Raw genomic sequence first — 20,569 nt, forward strand, 5'->3', positions numbered from 1 at the left:
ATTACTAAGAACTGAAAAATACAGACAAAGAAATAAGATAATTTTTCTCTTGACTATTTCCATGTAACTCCATTGTTCCAATTGTCTTTCTTCTAGCGATTGTGCCTCATCAGCCCAAATTGTTGGTTTCAGTATCTGTTTTCCCAGTGTGATATAGGACATTAACTGTTGCTTCTAGTGAAACCAAAATGAGATGACAAGAAGAACATTAAGGTGATCTTTTAATTTCATCTCCAAAGATGAAAAGTAAACACAGCATGCTCATGCATGGCTTCCTGTAGGGATATTGTGGTGCTGGAAGTCATCCGGAGAATTAAGACTGAATCTATTTTAGTGTGGTGCAGGGTCCTATTTGCTATTCCAGGAAAGCATTTTGGCTCACTGTCTATAAATCAAAGCAGCTCCAGCCAGTAAAAAGAAAGCTTATAAAAATCTTCATAATGAAAAAGAGAGATGGTATAGAGCTATACACACTTAGATACAAAAGCACCTCGCTGATCAAATAGTATGAGGAAAAATAATCTCAACTGCATAGGATTTCAAGATTTTAATCTGAGGACAATTACAGAAAAATGGCTCTTTGTTAGCCTTCCTTGACAGAGATACAGAGAGAGCAAATACATGAATCAAGTGTTCCTGTTGTGCCTCTAAGTTTATATGGAAACTTTACTTTTGTGATTTTGCATTGTCAAAAGGCAATTTATACAAGAATTTATCTGACAGCAGATGCTGTCATCTGATTTAGTTCTTTAATCTGCTACTAAAAACAGCTTTACTTTTCTCTTTCCGATAAAAAATAACAAGGTTGTATTTATTGTGTGCAGGTCTCTGTGTTAAAATAAGTTATTTTAATGTTGCAGATCTTCCAACTATTGGCTCAACCGCATCCAGTCCTTTCTCTACTGCAATGAAAATGGCCTCCTGGGAAGCTTTTCTGAAGAGACTCACACATGTACCTGCCCTAATGACCAGGTTGCCTGCCATGGGTTCCTTCCCTGCACGGTTGGAGATGGCTCTGCGTGCTTGAGCTGTGCTCCTGACAATCGCACCCGCTGTGGGAGCTGCAATGCTGGCTACATGCTGAGCCAAGGACTTTGCAAGCCTGAAGTTGCAGAATCGACAGAGCACTATATTGGGTTTGAGACTGACCTTCAGGACCTGGAAATGAAGTATTTATTGCAGAAAACAGACCGGAGAATTGAGGTCCATGCCATTTTCATCAGCAACGACATGCGCCTCAACAGCTGGTTTGATCCCTCTTGGCGCAAGCGGATGCTCCTTACTCTTAAGAGTAACAAGTACAAGTCTAGCCTGGTCCATATGATATTGGGCCTCTCTCTTCAAATTTGCCTAACTAAAAACAGCACCTTAGAGCCTGTTCTTGCTGTTTATGTCAACCCTTTTGGGGGCAGCCACTCTGAGAGCTGGTTTATGCCTGTGAATGAAAATAATTTCCCAGACTGGGAGCGGACTAAACTGGACTTGCCCCTTCAGTGTTATAACTGGACGCTGACTCTGGGCAACAAGTGGAAGACATTTTTTGAAACTGTACACATCTATTTGAGGAGTCGAATAAAGTCAAATGGTCCAAATGGCAATGAGAGCATCTACTATGAACCCCTGGAATTTATTGATCCCTCAAGAAATCTGGGCTACATGAAAATCAATAACATCCAAGTGTTTGGCTACAGCATGCACTTTGACCCAGAAGCAATTCGAGACTTGATTTTGCAGCTGGACTACCCCTATACTCAGGGATCACAGGACTCAGCACTTTTGCAGTTGTTAGAGATACGGGATCGTGTAAATAAACTCTCTCCACCTGGTCAACGTCGTCTAGACCTCTTCTCTTGCTTGCTTCGTCATAGACTCAAACTGTCTACCAGTGAAGTGGTGAGGATTCAATCTGCTTTGCAGGCCTTTAATACCAAATTGCCAAACACAGTGGATTATGACACAACCAAATTATGTAGTTAACCATAAATGTGAAGCACAACACAAAACCTTGAAGGAGTTTTTACAGTGCTTTTGTGGAACAGTTTATGTTTGGAAGAGTAAATTTAAATTGTCTTTTCAATATCTGTCTTATATCAGTCAATACTGTTGGATGGCAATTTACACACATGAACTTGCTGACAATGAATATATTATACCTGCAGTTTTGGTTTATGAATGAAATAAATACTGACACCAGTCTAGAAGACATTCTACTTTTTACAATAAATTTCATTTGTAATTTTATATGTTCCGTGGCAATGCTTTTGTGCATTACATCCTCTAGAGGGAACATAGAAGGATACCAATAAAATTTTGTAGCTGAACAGTTATTAAAAAGAAATGCTGTGGGATTCTTTTTTCTTACACAAAAGTAGTAACCTTGATACACTTTTGTGTGTGTTGAACACAGGAGGTGTAGGTAAAGAGAAGATAGTGACTCAAGATTTTAACAGAAACTAGAAATGTCAAAGCCATAGAATATTTTATTCTTAGGATGTGGATCTAAATGTTCATGCTGAGCTAAAGTGACAACTGTAGTGGTGCTTTACTTGCTACGCCTGAGACTTTCCTAAGGCATGCCCTTTTCAAGTTGTTTAACACGACATACAGACTCTCAGACTGGTAATATCGAATGTTTTAGGATGGACAGGAGGTTAGTATTGTGAGATGCACAGTAATGAAAGGTTGCATTAGCTCTATAGGAGACAAGTAAGAGGCTGTCTTTGCAACTGATACTACTCACGTTACAAAAGCAACAACCTTTTCCAGCCAAAGTGCTTTTTGAAAGTCTCCCTAATCCTTTGCTTTGCATAATTATAGAAAGAATTAAGCACATGTATACATTACCTCCTCCCAAAGACACAGTATAATATTATTTAGAATTATCTGTTTTGAATTATTTACCTAAATACCATCCATGCTGATTATATTCAAATTAATTTAAAAAATTTCCCTGACAATGAAACTGTTTAGTATGTGGATATTTTTTTCATTGATACAGATAATCTCCTTTCAGTGCAAAATTTTTCAGTTTCAAAAAATATGCCCTTTTACAGCTATTGAAATCTAGTTTATAAAGCTGAAAGTGCAAATAAATATGTCATTATCAATTAATGAAATTAATTAAATGTGCATGACTATGGATCAGAACTAGGTTCTTTGGTATTTTACATGTTCCAGCAGAAAAAAACACATCTAAGATGCCAGAACTTGGGACTCTCAAGAAGGTTTGGCTCCCACTTGCAAGAGAATAGAACAAATGACTGGGCTGTCAGAAGTCTTGTTAGTAAGCAGAGGGTAAAGTGAAGGAATTTGATACAACGTCTTTTAGTAGCACTTCCTTACATTAACTCTGAATCTGTGTCATTGATGTAAAAGCCAACTTGTATTTTAAAATGGGAAAGAATTGCATATAAAACTATCATTTTATGTGCAAGCGCAGAAAGAAAAAACCCCAATATTTAGTTCACATGTAATTTTAATTCAACTAAATTTGAATTAATTTCAATTAAATTCAATTTTATTAATGTCAATTTAATGATATTACAATTTAATTCTGAATTGTAGCCTAGTCTGAATTTGAGACACACTTTGCACTTCGTTTCTAGCTAGACCACAGCAGCACAAGAAATGCAATGCTTCATAAATATATGTAAGCAGAATAAAATGCAAGGCCAGTAACACTTCAGAGAGCTTACTGCCAAGGAAAAATCTTCTTTTCTTTAGTGATTCCTGTCTCTTCTGATTTCATCAAATATTTATAAGGATTATTTTTTCACCACCATACATTCACATGAGTCCTCAGACCTTCTATACTAGGAAGACCCCGAGAATGAAAATGAGCATTTTTTTCTTGTAATCAACCTCTACATGAATTCCTGTTTGTCTTCTACTTACTTTCTTTTACTGATAAATAATGTATCTCAGCCCCTCTTCTATGTGTCAAAATTTTGGCTTGCTCTTGCGTTGGCAAAACCTTCTCCGTTAAGATTCTTACTATTCCTGTTTTCTTCTCCAAATCTTTCCTTTGGTATGTCTTTGGCAAATACAATAATTTGTAGAATTAGATAGTTTGATTTTACTGCTCAGTACCTTGTGTAGTCTTTTATCAACAAAAGACTATGATGTTACAAAATTAACAAAAAGTAAAAAAATCCTCTTCTGTTCATAGAAAGTAAAAGTTACAATAGAAATGTGCGGCAGTGATAAACAAGGCATTTGCTTATGTTATCTCTTCACTAGGGAAAAATACTAATATGTCATGATAAATGATCTGTTTTTTTTTCCCCACTCTTTCAAGGTTCTTCCTAAAATAGTTCCTCAATGACTATTTTGTCTTTCTGGGTTGTTTTTGGGTTTGTGGTTGTTTTTTTTGTTTGTTTGTTTGTTTTTTTTTTTAAATATCTTTCTCTGCCAAGGTGGAAAGTTCTTTGCTACGGTCAAATATGTACAGAATGTACAAATAAGAAGAAGCCAGAAGATGTTTCAGTGAGACATCATTTAATTATTTTACAACATATTAAGTGTATTTTACCTGACTAGTGGAAAACCCCCATCATTACTGTATCTTTGTGCCAAATTAAACGTATGATACAACTTTCTTAGCCTACTAGTCATGGACTAGTTTCAGATTTTGGAACCTGTGGGATCTTGAAATAGTGATGGTTTCTATTTTATGAAAACTAGATGCAATAAAGATAAATATAAAAGGGGGAAAAAAGTGAATAGTAGAAAAAAAGTGAATAGTAAAAAAAAACTCACAGGATTTATCTGGTTCTCAAGTTTCAAACTTGAGAGAAGCCAACAATATTTCTCTTTTGGTTCTTTTCTAATTGAACTCTTTCTATGTTCTCAAAAAGAACTTCAAGGTGTGTAAAGAAAAGAGAAGTCTGGATAAGTCAAAACAGTCAAGGACTTGATCCGTAAGAAAATTTTGTAATAGGATATGAGCACAACTGTGGGGAGAAAAGAACTGTGGCTACATCTATGTACACTCATTTCCGTCTGGATGTTACAGATAATATTATATGTATGCTGTACATCAGATCCTGACTCTGTTTTTTTTTGCTGTCCATTTCCCTTTGCATTCACCAATGCTGTTAATACCTGCCATTATAAACTGAAAAAAACCCAAGAAAGTTATAGTAATATACAGAACTGCACCATGACAACCTAAAACAGTATTCAGAACAAACTTTAGTGACTACAGACATAATGACCAGGTAGATATTAATTATAACATAACCTTCCTGCTTAAATGAAGGCAACTATTATCTGATACAAAACTCTTATAACACTCTATTCCAAGCAAATACAATTCAGATCATGTCTGAAGGCTAGGAGCCAAACCAATGTCTAGAAGTTCTATTGCAGGAACAAACTGTAATAAGGATGGGCTACCTTATCAGTCCCTAGAAACCAGGATCAGGTTTGCCAGAGTGATCTAAACCTCTGGGTGACACAATTCAGAGTACAGAGGTTGAATCGAATCATATTAAAAATATCATGAAGATGAATAAACTTTCATTTTTCTTACTTCTTACTGAAAAGATAGAGGCGGAAATAAAATGTGTTCAAATTCTAGTGGCTGAAGGTGGGGAGAGGTGTAGTTGCATTTCAGGATGTTTCTTCCTTTGCCACAGAACAGTTGTACCTGTATAAATACTTGGAGGAAGAGCTTTTGTTTCCAAAAATATGCGTATGCTGACTGCATTTATTGTGAAAGTGCTTACTCAGCAGATACTTCAAGTCGGTAAAGAGGCAAAAGCCAAACGAAGTCATTTTTTCCCCGACTGAGTAAGCAGCCAGGCAGCTTGAGCAGGAGAGAGGACAGAGACATGAAAGAGGGTGTGACAATTGTCAAAAAAGGTTATTTGCTTGAAAATACAGCACATATTCCAAGTACAAAGAAAAACATAGCAGACCACCAAGGAAGAAAAGTAATCAACACCCACATTGTTACTCTACGTGTAAATTTTGAGTCCTGTGTGACAATAGGGCTGTGACAGCAAATAGGTAAATGTGATATGGTGAAGGATCGGTCTTCTGCAACACAGCAGCAATTGTTTCTTTGACAGGTAGGTGACAGAATCTGAACTACAGCTCATGCTAGCACAGTCACCCCTATGAATGGGAGAATGCTCTAGATGCTGCACAGGGGCTCCTGCCAAGATAGCTAGAGTGCAAGCGGGGAGCCAGGAAACAGTGGAAAGAGGGAAGAAACCAGGATCCCATTTTACTAGGCTTTTAAACAAGTGGAAGAGAGTCCCTATGTCCCAATGTAGCTAAAATAAGAGGTCAAGATCACCTTGGGTGTGGCACGAGTTTGGTAACAAGAACTGTCATGGCTCTTTTTTCATGATAATCAGTGACAAGAGAGACCTTGACACCACAGCTAGTATGGTGTTATTACTACCATACACAGTTGACTGAGACTTACAGCGCAGGTTGTTTATAGGGCTGCATGACTGACTTTGGGCCTGTTCATTCAGCTTCATATTCTAAGCAAGAAATCTAACTGAGATGTATCATAGTAATCTAATGTTCTTCTGCATACAGCTATCACTTACAAAGCAACCTATAACCCTGAGGCACAGTGTATATAATGTCAATTTATCCACATGACAGAGGGAGATTATGGCTTTCTGAGATGTTCTAGGTTCATAAATTGTGCAGAGTGGCCACACCATAGGTTACACTGCTTTGGGAGCGAGTGCGCATGGAGGAGCAGGAGTCATAATTTCTTTCTCTCCTTGCCAAACCAAAAACATGAAGGTGTGAATTATGATTAAGGAAACAATTTTACCTCCCAGAAATGGTGCAAATTTTTCCTTCCCTACCGAGTATTTCTTGGATGGTAACGTGCATCTAAAACTATCAGGGTTCTTTGTTAACGCACTTAGATATTCCTTTTTATTTTAGGGTACATTTTAGTCCAACATGTGTATATATGAAAGATAAATACAGCTAAATGACAATGCTAATAACAATAGCTGATGCAGGGTTGCCTGCTCTCTGGACACAGCTGTGCTAGTTATTGTCTGTCTGCCTATGATCTCTTCTTCAGCACACAGCAAACAGAAAAGAGTAAAACCACTCGTGAGTCAGAGATGGTTTTGCTCTGAAAACAATATACCCCTGAGACAACCTAATCCAGAGTGTAACCACCTTTCGAACACATTACAAGAGGCTTTTAAAACACATTAAAAAAGGCTTTTTTTCATTTCTCAGCTGACATGGAAGTGGAAAGAGAAGAGGATTAAAACGAAGCTAGGTGTGGGCATATCAAACTATGATTCCTCTGTGGGGAAAGGAGGAAGAACAAAGAATCTTTGAAGTCCCTTTGGGATCTCATCACATCTGTGTAACTCACACTAAGAGTATTTAGATGCAATATGGATAAATGCAACAGAAGACCAGAATTACAAAGATTAGGCATGATTGTTTAGTATGAATGTGACACAAGAAATTTGAGCATAATTAGTTTTGAACACACAAAATTTTGTCTTACATCTTTCACTCTCTCTCAGAAGGGAAGAAACTTCAAACATTAAACATGCATAAAAGAACAACAAAAAATAATTAATATTATAAATATGTAGATCTTCTTTTATGTGTTCATTTTATTTAGCTCCCCCACCTCTACTTCAGTTATTCAGTATATTAGTTATGTATTAGGACTTAACTCCTTTGCCTACAAAGTTAAGGCATCATAACATGACAGAAAATTATTGTCATGTGAGTTAGATTTCCAAATAATTTTAAATAACTATACATCTCACATAATTGTAAATTTTTCAAGTAAACTCTTCCTCACCATTAAATAAAAAAACCTCCAAAACCAATAAAATGTAGTTAAGAAATTTCAGACGATGACAGATGATATATGATGTATATGTCTTGCTTTATGAAAAGAATTAATTCAACCAGTTCAATTTGCAGAAGCTGAAACCAGCTCATACTCTATTCTAACAGTATAACAAGTTTATCACATCATTTAGTAAAACATAAATTGCTTTGGTGCATATAAGTGTGTTTCTAAAAGACATTCATAGATTAGACTATAATTCTACAATGTATCAATGATCTGAAAATGATTTTTTTTTAAACTGGTTTTGTTCCACTGATGTTCTATGAATTTAATTCCTCCATTGCTGTTCAATGCTTAAAATTTCACTACCAAAGACAGTATTTCTTGAGGAGACTAGTTGAACAACATTAGACATGGAAGTTCTTGTTTAACAGCAGGGAATCAGATAGCATTACAGCTATCTTCTTTATATTTGGATCTATAAAGTTAAGAAGACGACTGAGCTGCTAAGCATTTTAAAACGCTGACTTGTCAATGGAAATTCTTAGTTAAAAGTTTTATCTGCACCACTGAAAATATTAAAGTCTCTAGCCAAACAGAATTTAGTTATAAACACGAAAAACTAACAAGCATTTATTTTCATGTATTATTTCTCAACTTTAACTTAAGAGAGAAAAATGAACAAAAGCAACTGACTTGCATTTCAGTGTTATTTCTAATAAGTCTTAGGTCAAATGGAATATATTGATGATAAACTTTTTCCTTCATCAGAAAAAGCAATGTAATTCCTGTCATATTCTCTTAGAATAAATTGGAATAATTCTACCACTTCATCCCAGATATATTTGAAAATTTTTACATAATTTTTTACTAAAGTAGCTGCATTATACACACATACACTCACACACACTTATTTGCTGAACTTGTCTAGTTACTTTTTGCTTTAAAAGGCAACTTTTAGTGTCTTTGATAAAGTCAGGAGAAGCCATTATATAAAGAACTCAGATACATTGAGCAGTAATCCTCCTTCAAGTCCAGATATTTGACTCTAAGGCTAACAGATGTCATTTCCACCTAAGCACTCTAGGAGCAAGCAATTCATGAGAAGTTGAAGTTGCTTTTTAGGCAAGCTCTTCAACACACTGGTATAAGGTAACACATGTTTCAGATTGCTGAAGCCATCCATACTCACATGGAGGGCTTCATCTAGTAAAAGTTAAAACACCTAAAATTAGGGTTTTGAGATAGAAGCACAGGCTGCTTCTAGTTGCAGTAAAGCTCTGAAGGGATATTCAGACATCTCAATATCCTACATCCGTCCATCAACTACCCAAAGATCCCAGGCTCCTAACCTAGATTAGATGTATAATGTTGGACAGTGTGAATAATCAAGCCATATACAAAAATAGGCAGAATTCCTGGTGCTGTTATTGCCAAGCCTAGGGCCATTCCCTAGGAAAATTTACGATCTAAGTAAGAGACTAGGGGGGCGGAAAGAAAAAAAAAAAAAAAGCAGTCATTAAAAAAAAAAAAAAAGGCAGTAAGAAGTCATTAAGGGCCACGTTTAGCCACTGCATAATCATACAGGAAGCTTCCTTAGTCAACGCACTGAAATTCAGCAAGGTGTGATGTAGTGTAATGTGAAGACTACTGCAGAATCAGGCCTTAAGGAAATGTTTTTAAAACATTAGGAGAAAATGTAAAATCTTCTTATGAAATATGATGTTTGGATTTATAACTGAGTTTCCTCTGGTAAGTTCTGGGAAATTTCCCTAAATCAAATTAATCTTAGCGAGCTCAACCTGCCTCATAAATCACTAATCTGAACTAGGCATACTTCAAGTGATGCACGTCCAAGTCACGAAGCATGAGGATAAATTTGATGACATGAAATGAGCCTGTTAGACTTGCATAAAACTGTGAATAGGCATTTTTTATACCTTGCCTAGACAACTACAAATGAGGCTTGTTTTTTGTAAAATATGGGATGAAGCGTTCACATGTGTAAGCTGTATTGCCACAGCCTCACTTGATCTTATTCAAGAGCTTATTGCACATTCAAAGTAACGAAAAACTTTTCTACTCAAAATTCTGAAAATGCTCAAGTTAGTATCAGATCTTGGATATCTGCTTCTCCAATGTTTGTGCTAGTAGGCAGGAGGCATCTAGAGAATAGGTAAAACCCTATGAATGAAGTCCTTTCAGCTTAAGAAGTTTATTGCTGGGTTAAGAATGAGATCTTCTTTCTCCTTAAAAATTATCACTAATTCACAATGTAAAGTTACACCACCAGACTGTGCAAAACTTCATATACAATCAATCAGATACAGTGGAAGGCATCTGTGATGAGCTTCTTCTTGCTAGAAAAACAGCAATGGCACTCGCCAGGTAACTGAACTTCACTTGGGAGGTGTTTCAGCCATTCATAGTCTTGTAAGAAAGGATCTGCTTGTGGGAGAAAGCACCTGCGCCTGCCTCCTAATTAGTATTTAACTGGCACTTAGGGAACACAGTGACCTGGAATGCTGCAAATAGAGGCAGCCAACAGAGGCACAGCAATTTGCATGCCATTTGGGGTGGGAGGATAGAATGTCTCAGGATGCTGCTTGAACTGCTTTTTTTTGTTGTTTTGAGGACTGTGTTGGTGTTCTGGTAGGAAAATTGGTGATCATTTCAGACTGTGGTGACACAACACAGGATACTGCTCCTATAGCAACCTCCTGGGCTGTTCTTAGTACATCAGAGACATCAACCTAGACATAGCAGCTGTGGGGAGAAGTGGTTAGTCATCATGGACTGGAGTAGGTGCCTGCTGCTTCTGCAGGAGCTGAGATGGGGGCAAACTTTGTCTGTGGGAGGTGTGCCTTCAATCACTGAGCTTTCAGATGAAGGGATGCAGGAAGAGGTCAGTGGATTATACTCCATATGGGAAGTTGAGCAGGAAATCGATAGGGTGCTAGCAGTGATGCTGAAAAGACAAGAGCTGAGGCATCAGGATGCAGAATAGGATGCCCAAAAGTAAGACTCAGCCACGGGGAGGGCAGTGATTCCGGGGACAAGACATGTTCAAAGCTTGGCATCCATGGCACCAAGATATCCACCCTCCCCTCATATGGAAAAAAAAAAAGACAGAGAAGAAACATGCGGTCCTAGTAACAGAAGGTGGAGAGAATTTATTAAGTTCCTTTTCTGCTGGAAGAGACAATTGGGCCAACAGCTCCTGCTCGGTGGGTCAAAGCCTACTGGCAGGGACTACTAATATGTTAGGACTGGAATATTGTGTCCAATTCTTCCCAGTTCCAAAGAGACATTGAATAACTGAAGCTAGTCCAGTGGAGGGCCACCAAGATGATTACAGGGTTGGAAAACTTGACAAGGTTGAAAGAATTGGAGTTCAGTCTAGAGAGAAGAAGGATTGAGGGGGTGATCTAACCCCAGTCTTTCAATAGAAGACTGCATAAAAGAAGATGAAGGAACTCTGTCTACCAGGATGCAAGATGAAAAGAAAAGAGGTGATGGGCACAATTTGCTTCAGGGGAAATTCCATGGGGTTATAAGGAAAAAAATCTTGATTGTGACAACAATAAACATTGCAATGGATTGCGCACAGAAATGATGGAATCAAGCCTTGCCTTAGCAGGGTCCTGGATAAACTGGCCTTAGTCTCAAAAGAAGGTGGTACCAGACAATTTCCAGACATTGCTTCCAGAGATCCCAACCTGGGATTTTCTGTGTTTTTCTATAAGGCTAAAGGAGTTAAATTTTATGGCCTCAGCCATACATGCCACTTCTGTTATGGCATTTCTGACCACAATACAAGACGAATTGATCCGATATTAGAAAAGCTTGAAAATATTTTAAAAATTCATTTGAAACTGGAAATAGAGATTATGAATTTATCTCACTTGTACTGTCTGTATTAGATTCTCCTGTGGTGCATCATTATGAATTATGCCTGTAGTGCATTCATATTGTGATCACAAGAAAGTCAGAACAATAGCTTCTAATTCAAATTCTGTAATTTGCTAGTTTCAGTTACAAGATACATTTCACAAGGAACAATCAATTGTAAAACACAGTGAGAAAGTGCAGAGTTTCTGTAGAGAAAAATCTGGAAGGTTTTGTAGGAAGAACTCAAAAAAAAAGTCCTGTTGTGTGTAAAGTACTGCCAACATGAAGAATACACGTGAAGAAAAAGGATAGGTCAGTGATACATTTTTCCAAGTGTACAGGTACATTTTTCTGGGAAATCACAGAATTCCACAGAAGAAATTTCCTTCTCCTTTCCCTGCATGAGCAGGAGCCACTGCTAAAATCAGGACTCGGCCTTTGCTGTAAGTCAGCATCTTCCCCTGGACTATAGTTTCATTAGAGCCATGTGGAAAGACCTTTCTGCTTCTGGATAAGAAGAAAGAGCAAGTGCATGAGCATTCTGGAAATACTCATATTCCCAGAAAATTTCAGAACTGAGGGAAAGACTACAGTGGTCTGTTCCCTGAGAAAATAGTTGAAAAATTGTCAAATCATTACTGTACATACGACAAGAAACATATGAGTCCTCAGATAATGCCTTTGCTCTTTGTTTAACAGATAGTTTTCCTTAAATCTTGGTCAAAACATGCTGGCTGAAAAGAATGAATTGAAAACTTAAGTGTGGACAGTCAAAGACTGATACATTCAAAGTCTTAACATAAGGATACAAAGACCCCAAAGCCCAAATAAAAATAAAAATGCAAGTATCCCAAAGAAATCTGTAACTTTTTATTTGGATCAAAAAAAAAAAGATTAAGATGGCTTTCTCAAAAATATCATTCTGTTCTGTCTATCTCTTTACTAAACAATCTGCGGTCCAGAAGCTATATATGTTAATTTATCAAGAATTTATGGCCCAGTGGAAAGAGTCATGATCCATGGTTTATGAATATATAGTATCAGTTTCAATCCTAAACCACAGAAAATTCAACAGAAGTGTCCACAACAGTGGATCAAAACAGCTACAAATTCATTCAACAGTATCTGATATTTTAAGATCTGTCCAATCTACAGCTTGGATGAGGATACAGAGCTAAAATCTCTTTATAATACTGGTGGATGATTTCCCTCCCACCTTTCCCTAGAAAGAGGGCAGACATTGAGCTCTATAATCAGAAAGAACTTTTGAACTTTTTCTACTTTTACAGACACACTATTGCATTGACTTCCAAGACTTTCTGATACAAAGCCCGTAACTCCATAAAAAAATGTTCCTTTGGCCCAGTGATGTATATTAGAGAACTTTTATATAAACTCATCTGGGTCAGTGCAGCCTTCCCAAGGAATCCAAGATGGTAGAAAATCTTAATATTTTATGCTCTAAACCACATCAATTTGAATCTATCCTCTGAGGAATCAGCATTCCATCTTTATGCATATGTCCGGAAGGCCTTGATGTTAAAGACACACACACAAATAGTAATTCTCTGATTATTCTGTTAAAGTTTTAAATATGCTGATAACAGATTCTTGGCTTTACTTATAATGTGTATTTTTTAATTGACTAGGTGAATTTTTGGGTGGGATGCCTGTGCCCCATCTCTTATTATCTTGTGCTGGCCTCCTCTACACTTTAGTCTGACCCTCCATGTCTCAAGGCTTCTGCTGTCACACTGTCTGTAGTTCTCCATGCTACATAATTCAGTTCATGTTGTCTTCTGCTACACAAAATAACTACTTCTTAATACTTTTTATATAAAAACTCTAGTTGTACCACAGAAAGATAAGCAAAAGAAAAACAAACTAGCCATAGCCATCAAGTTGCTAGGAAAAAAAAACAGTTACAGCTAAACTGAGTAAAATCAAAGCTATTGCCAGCAAGTTAAGTTTAGACAGAGAAAGCCTGAAAAGGCTCAGTGCTAAGGCTTTGCAAACTCAGTACAAAGTTTGTGGGTCGTTGCTACCATTGGCAATAACTTACTGCAGGGTTGCACTTCCTACTCGTCTAGAAAATCACTAAGAATACACAGTGCAGTGTAAACACCTATATCTGACTAAAGCTTTCAGAGATGTTAACAAAAAAAAATAATTACTTACTGTAACAGTATTTTCAGTGATACTCTGGTCTACTCTATTAACCCCAAAGGACACATTAAAAGCTTAGCATAATTCCAAGTATTCCAGTGGTAGTAGTATAACGACCTGGTTTCCATTGAGAAGGACATTGGTTTGCCTTTGTTTTTATTTCTGAAGTGCTTCATTAAGTTTACAAATGTTTCATTAAGTTTTATTAAATGCATTAAGCTGAGAATAAGGAGCTGCACTTTGCACACTAGGTGAAATGGACTCCATGGAAAAAGTCTATTATCAAGAGTGATCAAGAGTGATCTATGAATGCTTTGGCTAATTTGTGGCTTGAGGTAGGGTGGTTTTTACTTGCTGTTTAGTTAAGGGACTGAATTAACATTTTGCAAAACAGATCATAAAAATAAAATAAATCACCATTTTGATTACCTTTTAAAATTTATTTATTTATTTATTTAATTTTCCCTGTAGCGAGTGTATATGCTCCCTGTTAGCAGACAAGGACTGATTCATTTAGGAAGTACTGATGTTTTGCCTACTCTAGGATTTTACTGTAAGTCTGATGATACTTGCTTTATGTTTTAAAGTCCAGGTCTTGGAAAGCTGTCATTAAGTGAGACTTTACTATGCACACACAAAAATTTTCTAGTCCTCTAGCTTGACTAGATATAATTGGTAATATAATGAGAATATAGTGGGGAATAACCTTCCAGATGGCATGTTCCATACCAGGCTCAAGCTAAAAGAAAAATCTGAAATTTTCCAAACTGCCAAAGCCATCAAAGTTTCTGATGGCAGATAAAAATCTTCCCACTGTCCTTGCTCTCAGTACAACTGATATCTGTGACTGAAGCTCCCCGGTGTGAAAAATCAAAACCAGCGTACTAACCAAGTCCAAGTCTTCAAATTTACAATGTAGTCTCATGCTTTTTAAGCCAGATTCTGAGGTTCAAATGCTTGCTGATTTTGTTATTATGCTAAGTATATGTAATTTATGCTAATATAGCTGTCTGATTACTGTTTACGGGGTTTTTTTTTTGACTTGGAAACTCAGGACTAATGAAAAAAAATGTTTCTATCCTTAGCTAAACTTTAATTTTTATATTCAAAATTTTTTAAGTGCTACAATGTTCTTGGCTCCTTGAGAAGAAGATAGTGGGTTTGGAGAACAGTTTACTCTTCATTCAACATATGCAACATTTTTGATTTAGTTCGTATATATTTTGTGCTCATTAGGACAGAACCTTAAATAGAATTAAATATTATATCAATGGAGCATCTAATCTTCACCACACAGAAAAACTATTTCCTTTGTTAATGAAACTCTAGCTTATTACTATTTTGAAAATAAACTGAGACTGAGAAAGAGAGTGTGAGAAACAGCCTTGCGACACCCAGGTGAGAGAAGAAGGAGGGGGAGGAGATGTTCTAGGCACTGCAGTAAAGTCCTCTGCAGCCCATGGAAAGACCACAGTGGGGCAGCCTGTGCAGAGGACCCCACATCAGAACAGGTTTATCCTGAAGGACCTCAGCCTGTAGAGAGGTTTCATGTTGAAGCAGCAAAAAAGTCGGAGGAGGAAAGAGCTACAGAGGGGAACAGTTATGGAATGACTGCAACACACACACACCCCCCCGCCCAGTTCCCCATTCCTCCTTCACTGCTGTGGTAGGGAGCTGGTAATGAAGGAGTGAAGTTGAGCTTGGGAAGAAAGGATGGCTGGAGGGGATGGAAGTTTTCTTTCAATTTGTCTTTGTTTTGTACTAGACAACTCTGCTTTTAATTGACAGTAAATAATTTGTTTTCCCCAAAGAATTTTAAACCCAGGAAATATATGATTTGACTTCAATACAGACAACAAAGATCTGGGATTATCTGTGTTTACTAGATCAAGGTATAATTCACCAGTAGGTCACTTTGCCAGAAAACTTAATTCTAGTCATAGAATCATAGAATCATAGAATCATTATGGTTGTAAGAGACCTCAAAGATGACCAAGTCCAACCGTATACCTGATGCCACCATGTCCACTAAACCATGTCTTGAAGTACCACATCTAAAATATCCATTCCTTAAATCTTACTGTCAAGTTACATACAGCCTACAGATAGCACAGACATGGTTACTATTTACCGTAATGTATTACAGTTCAATGTGAAAGCTTTTTTAATGGGAGATTTGTGTCTGAACAAAGTGAAGAGTGATTCATGTAAAATAACTCCATAGCCTGTTCAGAACTTCCTCATGAGACACGCTTTTCATCTTCCAACTCGATAAAAGTTCAAAGAATCTAAGAGGCATGACATGAGGCATGACATGCCTGAGCACTCTTCATCTGGTGTACTTGTGTGGTGAAGTAGTGCATTTGCACTGGTTTTAACTAGCATGAAAATGAAAAAGAACTTATACTTTGAATAACTGTAGCTTGACAAGAGTTAAATAAGAATCTGGGCAGAGCTCAGCTGTTACCTCCCCTGACATCAACAGAACTACGTTTTAACCACTTATGTGACACATTTCTCTATCAAGACTGTAAAGACCATCTGTAATGTAAATCATATTTCTTTTTTGTTTTCCAGATTGTTATATATTACAATAGCCATATGTTGATAGGATCAACACTACAACCATTAATAAAAATGTTTGTGGTCTTTTGCATTGTGCTTACAAAGCTTATAAACATTTCTACAGCATGACAGATTGTTTGAACACAATGCACTACAACCTTACACAGTGTATTTCCATCTCAAATTTGAGAATTGCATAATTTACAAATTACATAAGATAGAAGATAGATGGTTCTCATACATAAAACACCTGTATCTATCATATCCTGTATCTTACATCTTACACCTTACACCTTATATCCTATTATTATTAAGATATATTTCTCCAGGTAGTTTGCACTTAAGCTAAATGAAAGGTATGAAATTAATACTTTTCAATCATTGTCATGCATGTCAACTTTTTCTCAGTCATTCATTCTTAGATGAACATATTTTTAACTCATAAAACTCTGCAGAGATTTTCATGTGAGAACTACAAATACTGAAGAATGAGACAGAGAAGTGAAATTCTAAATTCAGGTTCTAAATTACCCTCAGATCTGAAGGTAAGAGAGTAAGAATGTATCAAGTTCACTTCAAATTGTGAATGCTCTTCTATTTAAAGCCTTGTGCAATTTGAACAAACACACCAAGTCACTTCTTCACTGCTGCTGAAGGCTGAGACCTGTAGACTGTCACTTTCAGACTTTCACAGGGAGTAAATTCAAAGTGAGAGTCTCTCTCTCACTGTCCTCTTTCTCTACAAATCACTAAGCATTGTTTGAGCCTGAAAGTCTTGCTTGAAAGAATCTGCGTAATCACTACTCATCAGCCTTAAATATGGTGACAGCTCCCATTAGTAGCACTGTTTATTTTGTGACCACCTTTTCAGTTCTGCTGTCAAAGGGAGATTTTTTTGCATTCCCAACCTTTCTCTGTGACAAGCTGGTGAGAGGAAGTCTCCTATCCCTCCCCTGTCCAATTCTAAATTTGCCATCCTTATTTCCTTGCCAATGAAATTTTATCCTTATAGATAGGGGCCAGTCTGGAGCTATATACACAATTTTAGGTTTCTCAAAGGAGAGGAGCTATATACTGCTACTCAGCTGATATAAAACTGAGTAATTCTGCTGAAATTAAAACTCCTTGACTATACATAAGATTGAAACTAAACTCAACTAGGCCTTCCAGATCAATGGTGGGTTTTATTTACAATTATTATTGTTAGATATATTCAGTGCTTGCTAGAACAGAAAAAATTTACTGTCTTTTAAAAATACTTGTATGTTTTAAGCCTTGCTTAATGAAATGATCTTGATTCTTCATTGCTTTGATGTCTTGCTTTATGTCCTTCCAGGATCAATTTACTTTCTCTCAGTATCCTGTCTGATCTGTAAGTATCTCCATGACTACAATAGAGTATCTGCCTTTTCCTTTAGGCTGTCCAGTTGGAAAGGCAACAACAGTGGTGATTAGGCACTGTATTTTTTGAAAATCTAAACAAGGTTTGGGTAAAAACAAATTCCTATGTATATGTCACAGTAAAACAGCATCCCCAAATTGGAAACCAGTATTAATTTAATTTCAGTAGGTAAACAGAAATCTAAACAGAAGCTCAGGAAATGATCTCTATTTCTGCTTAACATTTGAATCACAAGTTATTTGTTTAATACCATCAGATTTATAATAGGTTACTACCAACAGATATAGGAGAGCTTATAGCAGTCCAGAGATCATCGCCCCTGCTGCAAGGGAAGTTTTTGAAATATCTTACTAGTTCATCTCCTGCAGGGGACACTGTATTTGATTTTCATGTCAGTGTTCAGCCATGACTCATACCATATATTACTGACTAAATCCTCTGTGAGCTCTTGATAGACATTGCAATTCAATTGTCAAAAAGTTCTTAATTTCTGTGACTGTCTGTGGTTTCACCATCTACAGAAATATTTCTTGTTGTACAGGTTTGTTTGGAACTCTCACTACTCACCTACTCAATGTGAAAATCCTTTCTGTTGGAGATGTTATTCAGTAATTGCTTACTATTTCTTAGGTAAACTAAGTCTGGAAAAAGAGTGCCTGAGAAGTTATAAAACAAAACATTTTTTTTACCATCCTTTTCTGCATATTCCTCATGATCTTAACTCTCCCAGTTTTCAAATTTTCATCCAAACAACTATCAACATTAACTGAAGAACTGTAAATAACGTTACAAACATTATGTAAGGTAGAAATCTATTTTCTAGATTTCTGTAAGATACACAAGTTTTTGTATCAGAAATTTCATAGCATTATTCTTTGCACAGGACCATTCTTAGCACCTCAAACATGGTTATGGATGACAGTGGTTCATAACACTTTCAACTGGTCAAAGTTTGTCCAGGAAGAAAGTAAACTTGATTAATTGGGACACCTGTTGTTTCTAGTGTAGCTGTTTTTCCTGGTCTGAGATCCACCAAAAAGTTTCATCCTAAATATAACTTACAGTAACTATTGTCTGAAGAAAAAAAACAGGCCTTGAAATAGACACCTCTGAAAGAGACGAAGAAAAGGTTATTAGGTAATTAAAAGGTTTTAAAGATTAAATAGCAGAACTGCAACCATAAACATGATTTCATGTAAATGTTTTTACTTACATGATACAACTTGATTCACAAAATGAGAGAAGACTTAGAGTATGAAACATAAGCTCTTGACCAGCTCCAGAGGAGTGAAGAGAGAGAGAGAGAGAGAGAGAGGAAAAGAAGAAAAGAAGGAATGAAAAAATAAAAAACAAGGAAAGCTGTAAACGTATGATATATGAAATTTTTGGTGATAGGAGTTCAGCCATAATTAAATTTTTGTTGAAAGTAGGGAGGAAGAGAGAAATACTGAGTTTATATATCTGTGTGCTGCAGCCCACTCACTTAGAGAAGTTAAATGATTCTTATATCAATGTTAATATATAGCACAAACTCAATGACTGTATAAGTACAATTGTTTCAGCTAATATTTTTCACAGCAGCAACGAGTACGGCATAACCAAACTGTATCATCTCTGTCTATGATACATTCATGCTTACTTTATTCCACACAAAAATAAAGTATGAGATATCTATAGAATGAGTAAGAGTTTATTATATCAAATGTAATTATGTAATAATTATTAATGAGTGATTTGTTATAAAGAATTATATACTATATTTCTGCAAAGAATCTTATTAATCATTGTGAGATATTTTTTCTCAAGTATATTTTGTACTTAGAACATCTATTTTTATTTTTCACATTTTTTTTTTTGTTCTCTAGGAGGTACCAGACAGGCTTATTGTTTTGTCTTCTGATTTGCTTGAGTTGGTACTATTGTCTTGAGATGCTACTTTACTAAAGAATGTGTGATGAAATATTGGAGTTAGAACAGTACACTTGCTGTATTTTAGGATATCTTGAGAGATTGGTGCTATAAACATATTGTTGTTACTCAAATCAGTTGAAGTGTGATAAGGTTTTATTTTAATCCTTTCTGGAAATTTCCATTTTTCCATGTGTACTTCTTGCATGAAGGGAGACCGAACTCTAAATATTTAACTTTTGCAACACCCAATAAAAAAATATTAATGTTGTTGACTGTAAGCATCTCTTCTCATGACGAGACCACAAATCCCATCCTTAAGGTACTTTTTGATCTTAATTTTGCAGGGAAAATAATAAAATTAGTTGCTTTCAGAAATTAATAATGATGAATCTTTGGGTTTCCTAACTACCCTAAGTGGAACGCTAAATTAGATGGTTCAAAGGAAAGAAAGCGTTTCTATGCAGAACTACAGCAATTAAATGGACTGTATAAAAAATCATCATCTTGAAAGCTAAAGGGAATGTTGCAAAAAACAGGAGCTTGAGAAACTGTGGGTTGTTTGTTTTTTTGGTGGTGTAGTTTTGGTTTTGCTTTTTTTTTTTTTCTGTCCATGATTTCAGGGAGTTATAGCAAATAATTTGACATATTCTTCTATATTCAAATTTCCTTACTGTTTGCATCAAAGTTTCTACACTTAATATTTTCAGTCACTCAGAACCATCTATCTATCATTTGTCTTTGTCCTAAGAAAAATTTCAGTTAGCAGTATGAGCAGGAAAAAAATCCCAACATCTTGTCATTCCTTGGCAGTGTCAAAAAAAAGAAAA

At 36.3% G+C, this 20,569-nt stretch overlaps 1 protein-coding gene across 1 annotated transcript; it reads left to right on the forward strand.

Moving 5' to 3' along the window:
* Nucleotides 1–860: 860 nt before the first annotated feature.
* On the forward strand, nucleotides 861–2,327 carry LOC104162466 (BMP/retinoic acid-inducible neural-specific protein 3; the record flags this gene model as incomplete). Its single annotated transcript, XM_009701194.1, has 1 exon — nucleotides 861–2,327. A coding segment is annotated over one exon (1,117 nt), but the record flags the coding sequence as incomplete, so codon positions are not given.
* Nucleotides 2,328–20,569: the final 18,242 nt, after the last annotated feature.

Source organism: Cariama cristata, unplaced genomic scaffold, assembly GCF_000690535.1.
Source record: "Cariama cristata isolate BGI_N322 unplaced genomic scaffold, ASM69053v1 scaffold12855, whole genome shotgun sequence".
NCBI lineage: Eukaryota > Metazoa > Chordata > Aves > Cariamiformes > Cariamidae > Cariama > Cariama cristata.